The 13000-nt window shown below is 33.8% G+C and overlaps 1 protein-coding gene across 2 annotated transcripts in view; it reads left to right on the top strand.

Moving 5' to 3' along the window:
- Nucleotides 1–9576, top strand: part of cacng5a (calcium channel, voltage-dependent, gamma subunit 5a) — a 36009-nt gene extending 26433 nt beyond the window's left edge. For both annotated transcript variants that reach the window (XM_030140855.1, XM_030140860.1), the window contains 3 exons: nt 606–746; nt 2329–2474; nt 8136–9576. In XM_030140855.1, coding sequence (XP_029996715.1) covers nt 606–746; nt 2329–2474; nt 8136–8399 — 551 coding nt within the window. In that variant the 3' untranslated portion in view covers nt 8400–9576. The remainder of the gene's footprint in view (nt 1–605; nt 747–2328; nt 2475–8135) is intronic.
- Nucleotides 9577–13000: the final 3424 nt, after the last annotated feature.

Here is a 13000-nt window from a genome sequence, read left to right as displayed (position 1 = left end):
ACATCTATATGTTTAGTACATTAAATGTTGGAAAATACCTGATTTTCACAGAAAAAAACACAAAATACATAAGATAATATTACAATAAATGGTTATAAACCACTTAAGAATGGTTAAATATTGAGAAAAATTCATTTGGGAACTGCAACAAATGTCACACTGGGTCTTTATGGGTTAGTTGAAAAAACCCACATTGCACTTTGTTGTTGTTGTTGTCTGCAGTTGATTTCTATGACAGTTTACTGCACAATCTTTACTTTGCCAGACTAATTAAATTCCCAACTAAAGTTTATGGTCTAAAACATCTGGTCCACTTACTGGGAAGGGTAACAGTTTGTGTAATGGAGAACCCAGTGGGGGTCTGGAAAGAAGTAGCGCATCTCTCTTTACTTCTGGGATGGACTGTAGCGTTTTCTCAGCAGGGAGTCCCAACTCCATCTTCTTAGAAGTCCTGAACTCTGTCTTGCTGCTACTTCATTTCCATTACAGTTTGAGAAAGCCAGAAAAGAAAATGCGGGAAGGTTTCAGGCCAGTCTTTCAAATAAACTATGATCCATATGAGTTCCTGTCCTTATCTAACCCCAGTTTGTTCTCTGTCCTTTCAGAGATGATCCGTTCTGCCACTCCGTTCCCTCTGGTCAGCCTGTTCTTCATGTTCATTGGTTTTGTACTCAGTAACATCGGCCACATTCGACCTCATCACACCATCCTGGCCTTTGTTTCTGGGATTTTTTTTATCTTGTCAGGTACTGCTTTGACTTCTACTCACATAAATCCACAAAGATTTACACAAAGGATGTATGATATTATTATTATTATTATTATTATTATTATTATTATTATTATTATTATTATTATTATTATTATTATTATCATTATTATTATTATTATTATTATATTGATATTCATATTAAATAATAATTGCTATATAGAGATCATAAGGAATAGAGATTGGGGGTAGGAGTATATAAGTTTTTACTCCTTTACCTACTCCTTTTCGAGCATGTATAATTTCATTTCATTTATTTATTTCAGGGGTGTCAAACATGCGGCCCAGGGGCCAAATGCAGCCTGCCAAAGGGTCCAGTTTGGCCCCTGGGATGTTTTTGCCAAGTGCAAAAATTCCACAGTCTTGAATTGAATTAAGCAAAAAAAAAAAAAAAATGTAGCTTGAATTAAGGAAAAAATCTTGAATAAAGCCAAAAAAAATCTTCAATTAAGTAAAAAAATCTTGAATTAAGCCAAGAAAAATCTCAAATTTGGCAAAAAATTGTGAATCAAGCCAAAACAATTCTTCAATTAAGTTAAAAAAAATCTTGAATCAAGCCAAAAAAAAATCTTCAATTAAGTAAAAAAATCTTGAATTAAGCAAAAAAAAAAAAAAAAAAATCTTCAATTAAGTAAAAAAAATCTTGAATTAAGCCAAAAAAAATCTAAAATTTAGCAAAAAAATCTTGAATTAAGCCAAAAAAATTCTTCAATTAAGTTAAAAAAAATCTTGAATTAAGCCAAAAAAAATTCTTCAATTAAGTAAAAAAATCTTGAATTAAGCAAAAAAAAAAATCTAGAATTAACAACTTAAATTTTTTTCTTTGTTTTAGCACAAAAATAACATTGAATTTTGAAAATATTTACATTTCCAAACTATCCTGTAACAATAAAATGTGAATAACCTGAACAAATATAAACAACCTGAAATATCTAAAGAAAATTAAGCCCCATTTGAACTATTTTCTGCCTGTTCCTCAGTGTTCAGTGTCTTTGTAGATCTGATCCATAATGCACATGGATAAATGATAAATTGAGGAATAATATTAAAATTGCACTAAATTTTCTTACATTTTTTAATTTAAATTTCAGTTTTTTCAGTTTTTTTTTTTTTTTTTTTTTTTTTGGATAGTTTATAAAAGTAAGTATTTTCATAATTTCATGTTTTGTTTTTTTTTTACACTTAAACAAAGACAAAAATTTGGAGTTGTCATTATTTATAGGTTATTATGTTATTATTTTTCTGGTCCGGCCCACTTCAGATCAAATTTAGCTGAATACAGCCCCTGAACTAAAATGAGTTTGACACCCCTGATTTATTTATTAATTTTTTTTCTTTTGTTTACTTATCAACCTTTTATGTACCAGTGCTGATATTTTCTTGGTTGATTTTTGTTTTGATTTCACTGTCTACATGTTCAAAATAAAGATTTTAATCAATCAATCAATCAAATATAACCTAAATTACATGCACCCACCCTGTTTTTTAACACGCAAACCTCATTATCTTACATTCATTAGAAACTGCTCCTGTCTTTCTTCTGTCTCTGCCTCCATTAGGTCTGTCGTTAGTCGTTGGTCTCGTATTATACATCTCCAACATTAATGATGAAATGTTAAACAGAACCAAAACTAATGAGGCTTACTTCAGCTACAAGTACGGCTGGTCATTCGCCTTTGCTGCCATCTCCTTCCTCCTCACTGAGGTAACTACACTACAACAATGTGAATGAATTATGTTTGTCACATGACTGTTTTCATAAGCATGCACCTAAATGACCTTTTATATCTTTGTAAGTAACCAAAACTTTAGCCATTTGCTAGTTTCTCCATTAGATCCACATATGGGTTCAATCAAGCAAAAGTGAACATAAACATGAAAAAGTAAATTTGCACACATCATTTATCAAGTGGGCTCATTTTTTAGCTAAAGATCTGTATTTTATGGAACTGTTATCCCTTTTAACCCTTTCATGCATGAATTATGAGAACCTTAGTCAAAGTTTTTTTTCTTGAGTGTTTTTATTCCTCTTTAGGCATGAAAAAAACAATGCAATTGATTTTTTTTTTTTTTTATGAACCTATTTTTCATGGAGTTATAAAAATGTCCGCTCAGCTGGACAGCATGCATTTAAGTTTTGAAGCAAATAAACATTTATTTTTAAAAAATCCTCATCAGAAAGTGATATACTGTGTGAAAACTATGAAATAAAAACATTTTTAATGCTGCTAATTGCTAAATCACAACTGTTTTCTCACATTTTTATCATACTCTAATATTAGTTATTACTCATTTCATGGAGATAATATCCTCCTGAGACCAAGAAAATTGACAGTTTTGGCTTTTTTACACTAAAGAATTGTCATGATTGGAAACTGCATAATGCAACAGTTTTTTCAGATACATTTTTAAAATTATTTTATTGATTGATTGATTTTTTAAATGGAATGTCCTTTGTAATGCACATCATTTTTAAAGTAAAACTGTCAAACTTTTGTCCCCTACAGAGGACAAAATGAATTGCTGGGTTTCAGGAGGATATGCAAAAAAAAAAACAACAACAAAAAAAACCTTTTTTTTCCCGGAAAACTGTTAATTCCAGTCTAATAACAATTAGCAATTAATTTACACTAAAACAAGTTACTGCAGATCAGGTTTATCAAGAACAGCAAAGTTACAGTAATTGTATGAACTGAAGTGTTTGGGATGGTGCATAAGTGTCCACTGTGTTGGCTGATATGGAACTAAAACAACCAAACCTATGACTATACAAGAGAACAGCTGGAGAAGAACTGTCCACTGGAGTGACCACTATGCATGAAAGGGTTAAAGTACCATTTGTAGGAAAAGAAAAAAAAAAAAAAATTATAGCTGATTTTATCGATTGTACTTTTTACACCATAGCCATGCCTCAGACATAAAAATATAGCTCAAATTTGACACTAACGATTATATCTAAAAAATTTTTTAAATGTATTAAATCTGTCACATTTAAAAAGACTATCTGTGAACTGTTACAGAGAAATTACTCTTTATTTGTAATTTAACTATATCAGTATGGACCACCACAAATTGTAAATAACACTGTGTTAGTATTAAATACATTAAATAAAGCATTGTGATTGTATTTGGCTTGTTGTTCTAAAAAATAAGTCAACATTTTGGGTCATGCATGCAATAGTAAAGAGTCGTCCATGTGTTACTATGGCAACCTGTCCACGTGTTACCACATTCTCAGGTCAATAAAACAGAGGCTTTTCAATATTTTACTGTTTTTCTACTGTTTACTGTATGTTTTGAATGTTTGCGTAAAGCTTAAAAAATTGATGTCCATTTCAAGTCCACATGTTACCGAGCAGTAATTTGACATTTTTCACATAAAAATTTGATCTCCCCAAATTTTGTTATGCATAATGTTAAAGCGCTTATAAATACCTACTCAAATATGTATAATACATGCATATAAGTTACTCTGATTACATGACAGAGACTGTTGCAGAAAAATACTGTGACAAAGTTTTGCACATAAAGTAGCACAAGTTTTATGGCATTTTCAGTTATTTTTCTGTGTCTTTCTCATAGTACTCGATAAATTATTAATTTAACTGCTTATGTGCTTTTTTAAATTTTCATTTTACTTGTAATAGTTCCTGTAAATATTTGCAGATGTTATATTCACTCCTGGTTTTCTCTTGTTTCTAAGGGGCTGTGATTGCTTTTTGTTGTTCTTATCTGACTAAAAGCCTTTTTATGCATCACTTCAGACTGATTCTGTTGCAACATTTTGAACAAAAGCTAAAAGAAACTCAAAACACATCTGCTCATTGAACAAGTAAACGCTATGTCCACATGTTCCTGTCTGTGTATACATCTATATACAACTCTGGTGACTGTGACAGCCTAATTTATCCCATCAGAGTTTTACAGTCAAGCAAAATGTTTTCATCCTAACACTGTTTTGCATCCTTGTTTCAGGACATCATTTGTATAAATCAGACTTACTGTACATCTAGATGCAGAAGCCAGTCAGAGAGTCACTGTAATTTTTTGTCATCTGAAGCAACATAAAAAAAAATGTTGCACAAACTGCAGGTTTAATTGGACTAACCACTAATGCTTTTAATGCAGATGAACACTAAACAATCTCAATACTTCTTAGGCTAGCAACATACAACAAATACATAATATAATAACAATACATAATTCAGCTTTCTCTATAAATACAATAATCAGACTAGTACTATTGAATTATTTAACCCATAAAGACCCAGTGCTACTTTTGTGGCAGTTTCCAAATGAATTTTTCTCTCTATTTAACTGTTTTAAATCACTTGATTTATCACCATTTATCCTTATATTATCCTCTATATTTTGTGTTTTTCAGTGAAAATCAGGTATTGTCCTATATTTAACCCATAAAAACCTAAACATCCATCACCAACCAAAAGCATCTACTGATCTAAACTGTTTAATACTTGTTGATCCACTAATCTTATCAATACATGTAAATAATTGGTGTAAAATACAGTTTCTCATCTTTTCATGGTCATCAGATATGACCCATTTGGACGTTCAGAGGCTCCGTTGTTACCATGGAAAAACTGTCATCTTCTACAACATTGATACACCAGTAAAACCCATGGAGTTTGAGCAATGACAGTGGGTGAAGACACTTGATTTATGTTCAGTTAATGATATATTTTACTGAAAAAGTCACTGTTTCTGCAGTTTTCTCAGAGCTTTAATGAACATCTACATAATCAGTAAATTAAATACAGGAAAATACCTGATTTATATTGATAAAATACAAAATATAGAGGATACTATTATAAATAAAAGGTGATAAATCACTTAAGAAAGGCTAAATACAGAGAAATTTTCATTTGGAAACTGATATAAAAGTGGGTCTTTATGGGTTAATTCATTGATCATGTAGATGTTCATAAAAGCTTATATTAAATTTGAGGGTTATATCAGAAGCAGAGAAAACTGAAGAAAAACTGACTTTTTCAGCAAAAATATAAGTAACTGAACATAAACCAAATGTCTCCATCCACTGTCATTTATCAAGCTCCGTGGGTTTTACTGGTGAATCAATGTTGTAGAAGATGACAGTGTTTCCATAGTAACTACGAAATGCAAAAATTACACCGAAGATATTAACAATCAAGGATGTTAAAATCATTTTAGGTCATTTCAGTCTAAAGTGGATCAGACCAGTAAAATACTACCATAATAACCTATAAATAATGAAAACTGTAAGTTTGTCTCTTTGTTTTAGTGTAAAAAGAAATAAAATTACACAAAAATTTTTACATTTACAGACTATCCTTTTACAACAAATGTGAATATCTGAAATGTCTTAAAAGAAGTATGTGGAATTTTAATAATAGTCTCCCTGTTATTTAATGTTTTGTGTATTTGTAGATTCACTGTGATCTCTAAGTTGTGATCGACATGTATAAATGATAAACTAAGGCACAGGTGTGAAACATGCGGCCCGGGGGCCAAATCCTGCCCGCCAAAGGGTCCAATCCGGCCCGCGGGATGGATTTGAGAAATGCAAAAATTACACTAAAGATATTAACAATCACTGGTGTCAAAATCATTTTAATTCAGGTTCCACATATAGAAATATACAGTCCAATTAGATTTCAAGTGAGTCAGAACCAGTAAAATATTATCATTATAACCTATAAATAATGACAACCCCAAATTCTTTCTTTGTTTTTTTGGTGTAAAAAAAGTAAAATTACATGAAAATGTTTACATTACCAAACTATACTTTTACAAAAAATGTGAATAACCTGAACAAATATGAACAAACGGAAATGTGTTAAGAAAGTAAATGCAATTTGACCAATATTCTGCCTGTTACTAAATCTTTTTTTGCGATTGTAATGCACTTGTGTAAATGATAAACTGATAAACCGAGGCAGAATATTGTTAAAATTGCATTTGTTTTTCTGAAGACAATTCAAGTTGTTGATGTTATTCAGATTTTTAAGGAAACTTTGTTGATGTAAACCTGATCATAATATAATTTTACTTTTTTCACTGTTATTATTTTACTGGTCCGGCCCACTGGAGATCAAATTGGGGAGAATGCGGCCAGGAACTAAGGTGTAATATTGTTAACATTGCACTTATTTTACTAACGAATTTTCAAGCTGTTCATATTTGTTCATGTTATGTTCAAGTACAATTCGTAGATGTAAACATTTTCATTACGGAATTTACTTTTTTCACTCAAAAGTTCTTTCCTATTCTATAGTATATCCTATCCTATATTATTTTACTGGTCCGGCCCACTTTATATCACATTAGGCTGTATGTGCCCCCTGAACTAAAATGAGTCTGTCACCCCTGGATTAGTGGATCAGAAGTTATTCAACATTTCAGATCAGTAGATGCTTTTGGTTGCTGGTGACGGTTTGGGTCTTTATGGGTTAACATCTGTATCATCCTCCTAAAAAACACATCATATGACATGTCTGCGGTCATTAGGGATGGGAATCGAGAACCGGTTCTTTTTGAGAACCGGTTCCCAGTAGTTCGATTCCTTGGAATCGTTTACCTGCCTGCTTAACGATTCTGCTTATCGATTCCGCCTTCGATGTGTATGCACGATGACGTCACACGTACGCTGCATTGTTTTGGTCAGAACGTAGCCAACATGGCGTTGAGGCAGAAGTGGTCTAAAAAGACGACACCAGATCCACTTACTTGGAACACTGTCAAAGCTTCCATGTCTTCAAAAGGGTGGAATCCCTCCAATATCCTCAAACATTTGTCCACAGCATGTGAATCATTTACAGGAATGTCACGTATTTGATTCGCTACTTAGCGGCGCTTGTAAATGTAGCGGCAGAGTGAACACCAGGCCGTTTCTGGTGTGGGCAACAATCGTCGTAACTCCTCAAATACAAGTTTCCGAAGGTAAGAAGGGAAAGGAAATGAGGTGCACAACAATGGGAGACAAGCCGAGCTGAGTCGAACTGGTTCCACGTAGTAGAAATGCAACAATAGAGGAATTAGTAAAGCATCTTTAGTTTCACTTTCACTGTACGCCCCCACCACCACCACCACAACCGGGCCCAGCGTCATCTGTTCTTATTATTTGTACATACTGTATATGTTATATTTTCTGTGCAAAGATGGAAATATAAAAACAGTTAATGCAAACACACCCGTTTTTACTCTTTTATTCCCTCACCCTATGAGAATTGATAAGAGAATCGATAAGGAATCGGATTGATAAGCAATATCGATAATGGAATCGGGATTGTTAAATTCTTAACGATTCCCATCCCTAGCAGTCATGAGGTCCCCCAGTCCTAACTCTGAGTGTCCATTTTCCCCCCAGACGGCAGGAGTCATGTCGGTGTACCTGTTCATGAAGCGCTACACAGCAGAGGAAATGTACCGGCCTCACCAGGGCTTCTACCGGCCTCGCCTCAGCAACTGCTCTGATTACTCGGGCCAGTTCCTCCATCCAGATGCGTGGGCGGGACGTGGTCGCAGCCCCTCATCCATCTCATCTGAAGCCTCCCTCCAGATGAACTCCTCCAACTACCCTGCCCTCCTCAAGTGTCCGGAGTATGAACAAATGTCCTCCTCGCCCTGCTGAGGCAGAGGAGGTGGTAGAAACAGCACTAAAGGGGCTAATTTGACCTACCTGGATTTTGGCATAAAATAATTTGATAATATCCAGTTTGTTGAAGTGTCCTGACTATGATTCTCTACACCCTCCCTACTGCTGATTTATTAAATGTATACTTTTTCGTTCAGTGGGGAATAAAACCTAAGTTGAGACTTAGTTCAGTTCACTTTATTTTCAGCTATCCTGTTTTTCTTCAGGAGTGGCTGTTAGAAGAGGAAAGCTTTTTTTGTGACCGTTAATGACAAAAGTCTGCTGAAATGACCCGGGCAGGATGGAAAACACTGAATAGCTGGGGGGAAGTTTGAACCCACAATGAGCAAGGAACACGTCACGTTCCAGTTAATACTTACTGCACATTTCCAGACTTGGAGAATCTAGAGAAGGGATTATAGGTGGTTTGGTAAGTGTGTGCAGTAGTCTGGTGGTTTTAGTGTAAAGAGAGAGTCAAATCAGTTCAGTCTTAATGAAAAGCTGCACAGTACACAGCTGTCCAATATTTGTACTTTACTCAGACTGTGCAAGCTTCACGTTTCTAAAACTCATATATTTTACAGCTGTGGAAGGGAATCACTTATATAAATTGTGTTGATTACTTTGGTGTTTCCGCTGTCGTTGGTTTCCACTTGGAGCTTTAACTTGTGAAAGTAAATAAGACTGGACCCATTCAGTGATAACCATAACCAACCATATGACCCAGGACAGACTAAAGGGAAAAGACTGTTTTTGATCCAGACAGACAGTGACCTTTGTCCTTCTCCATCTGTTGTGTATTTTTCTATCAAGAGTGATTTTAAAGTTAAGAAGATAAACTTTCTTTACTTGAGCACTGATGTACTGAAGTACTGCTACCTGTTTTCACTGGTCCCCAGTTGAAATAGAAGGAGCTAGTAACTAGCTGGACAGTCGTATCACATATGTCTATCTTAAAATGCTGAATATGAATATTTTGATGGCTTTATATAGAAATTGGGTCTAGTATTGTTTTGCCTTGTAGAGGACATAGAATTAACATGAAAAGCTTTTCACTCCATCAATAAACATCAGTGTTATTGAATGATATTGATGTAACTAAACATTTTATACTTTCAGAGGCCCAATGATTACTGTATATAATAGCCTGATCCATTAGCAAAGCATTTAAAAACACCAAAAAATGTATTGTCAACAAAGAAAACAAGAAAAGCATTCAGAGAGCGCAGACCTCTGCCAAGAGAGATCTGCCCCCCCCCATCACCACCAAAATTTAATCATTTTTACCTTGTGCCAGTATCAACATTTCCTGAAAATTTCCTGAAAATCCGTCCATAACTTTTTGAGTTATCTTGCTAACAAACAAACGAACACACAAAGCAAAGTGATCACAATACCTCCTGGCGGCATTAACAATACCTGAAAATGAGGACAGAGGTAACTAGAAAAGCGCTCAGAGAGGGCAGACCTCCGCCAAGACAGATCAGTCCCCCCCCCCACCAATCACCACCAAAATGTAATCATTTGTTCCTTGTGCCACTATCAACACTTCCTGAAAATTTCATCAAAATCCTTCTGTAACTTTTCGAGTCATCTTGCTAACAGACAAACAAACTAACAAATACCACCCACCCCACCCCCCACCCCCGTCCCTCTCCCTTGATCACCACCAAAATGTAATCACTTGTTCCTTGTGCCAGCATCAACATTTCCTGAAAATTTCATCAAAATCCATCCATAACTTTTTGAGTCATCTTGCTAACAGACAAACAAACAAACAGACAAACAAATAGGACAAACCCAGATGAAAACATAATCTCCACCATTCCTTGGCGGAGGTAACAAATCTTCTCAGAACAATAAATGATTAACTATGGATGAAACTAGAGAAAAAGGCCAAGCAAAGCGGAAAAACATGGTAAAGAAAAAGAATGGAGAATGTTAGAGTCAGTTGGTATGAAAGACTATTTTGATATGAAGCCATTGTGAATGTAAGATGCTGAAGGAAAGACTACTAAATACCATTTTTCAGCATATAATAAAATACCTCTGTTTTAGAGATATATTAACCCAAATTATAGATATAGATATTTTTCTAATTTACCCCTTGTAACAGCGCAATATTCTTGGATGTTTAACATAAATAAACAACATCTAGTATGCCAAGAAAGATGTTTTATTCAGGTTAAGTGAAAAAATATTGAATATATACATTTCATCAAGCAGTAAGTGTGAATAAACATATTACAGAGAAACACTTTTGTCTTGTGCGATTAGTTAGTTTGTTATATTACTAATTTTTTAATATTAATATGATTATTGTCAGTATTTAATGTTGCATGTTGTGACCTCCACATAATTAAAAGCATGCAACATTACATCACTGGACCATGATATTCCACCTGCAGTACATGTAAACACAGCTGTTCTGTATTTATCTGTATTAGAGACTTTTTAAAAACATGCAGAAAACCAATAAACAGGGAGCGTGCCAAGATGAACCTTGATTTTACGAAGCATTGTTTTGGTAGATAAATCGGTTGCATTTGTTTCTTTTTAACACTGCAAATATGAAATCATCAGTGTATATATGGACTTGTTTTTGGATAGATGGCAGTATGCAAAAATATGGTTGTTTTGTTGTTGGTTGTTTAGATTCATCTGCGATATTTGTGACAACTGCTTTTGCATAATGTTATACTTATATACAGTCAATGTAAAATATTCAGATGGTGTCATTGTCAGACATAAAATGTCTATCTGTATTTTTACAAAGTAATTTTCACAATGTTAAATGTGTGACCGACTATGTATACACAATAAAAATAAGGTTTAATGGGATTTGATAAACAATGGAGTTTTTTCTTTTCATTTACATACTTTAGTCCTTATGAGTTCCATTAGAGCAGAGGTGTCAAACTTATTTTAGTTCAGGGGCCACATTAAGCCCAAACTGATCTCAAGTGGGCCAGACCAGTAAAACAATAGCATAATAACCTGTAAATAATGACTACTCCAAATTTTTCTCTTTGTTTTAGTGCAATCAAAATTAAATTATAAAAATATGTACATTTGCGAACTATCCAAACAAAAATGATGTGAACAACCTGAAAAAAAACCCTGAAATTTCTTGAGAAAAATAAGTGCAATTTTAACAATATTACACCTCAATTTACCACTTATACATGCGTATTATGGACTGGATCTACAAAGGCACAAAATATTTAATAACAGGAAGAATAATTAATAATTAAAATTTCACTTTCAAAATTTCAGGTTTTTCGCATTTTATTGTTAAAGGATAATTTGTAAATGTTAATATTTTTTATCATTTAATGTAAGTTTTTACACTAAAACAAAGAGAAAAATTTGGAGTTGTCCTCACTTATTTATAGATGCAATGTAATATTGTGTTTTTCACATTAAACTAAGAAAATTTGGAGTCATTATTTATAGGTTATTATACTATTATTATTTTAGTTGAGATCACATTGGTCTGTATGTGGAACCTGAACAAAAACGACTATGTCATCCTTGATTGTTAATATCTTAAGTGTAATTTTTGCTGATTCATCCCGTGGGCCGGATTGGACCCTTTGGCGGGCCGCATTTGGCCCCCGGGCCGCGTGTTTGACACCCCTGCATTAGAGGGTTGTGGCAAAGCAATATTAACACTTGGACCCACTATGGGTTTAGCTTATGTGGTAAATGTTTGTATGCTTAGGTGTATTTCACAATTAGGCACCATGTTTTTTTATGAATCTTAGCATTAAGTAACTTATATTAGTAACTAGGGATGTCCGATATTGGCTTTTTTGCCAAAAACCGATATGCCGATATTGTCCAACGCTTAATTTCCAATTCCGATATCTACCGATACCGCTGCCGATATATGTGGGATATTAAACTAATTTTAGGTAACATCACATATCTCCTGTCATGGAATTAACACGTCATGCCTAATTTTATTGTGATGCCCCATTGGATGCATTCTCAAATGCAACAAGGCTTTCAAAATGAAAACACTGTCTGTGCAAAGAACACATACTTCAACTTAAGTTGTGGAAAAAATGCCATATTTATTTATTTTGTCTCCCTCCCTCCATGAGTCTATTACAGTGTGGCAACTCTATTGTACAATTTTGAAAACTGCATATTTCTTTCAGCTACAATGTTTCATTTACGTGTCGGTAAATGCCGGTGAAATCAAGGCATTATTTTATCGGTTTTAATGATAGGCAAAAAAACCAATAACAATATTCACCGATATGACATTTTTATGCCAATATCGGGCTGATAATATTGGTGGGCCAATATTATCGGACATCCCTATTAGTAACACAATCATAGAACCCTTTGATTATGAAAGAAATTCAGTTATGGTAAAAATATTAAATCTTGCTTTTCAATCACTAAAACAGAACCATGACCAGACCTCAGATGGAAGATACTCACATGAACTTTGTTATTGATTACACAAATGATGCAACATGTTATGATGCATTTCATTCATTTTTCATTTCATCTTATTTATTCATTCAAATCTAAATGATTGGAAAGGAGCAGGATGAAGAAAACTTATAATACCTGCCCCTTTC

Source organism: Sphaeramia orbicularis, chromosome 1, assembly GCF_902148855.1.
Source record: "Sphaeramia orbicularis chromosome 1, fSphaOr1.1, whole genome shotgun sequence".
In the NCBI taxonomy this organism is placed as follows: domain Eukaryota; kingdom Metazoa; phylum Chordata; class Actinopteri; order Kurtiformes; family Apogonidae; genus Sphaeramia; species Sphaeramia orbicularis.
This window is presented reverse-complemented; position numbering and strand designations above follow the sequence as displayed.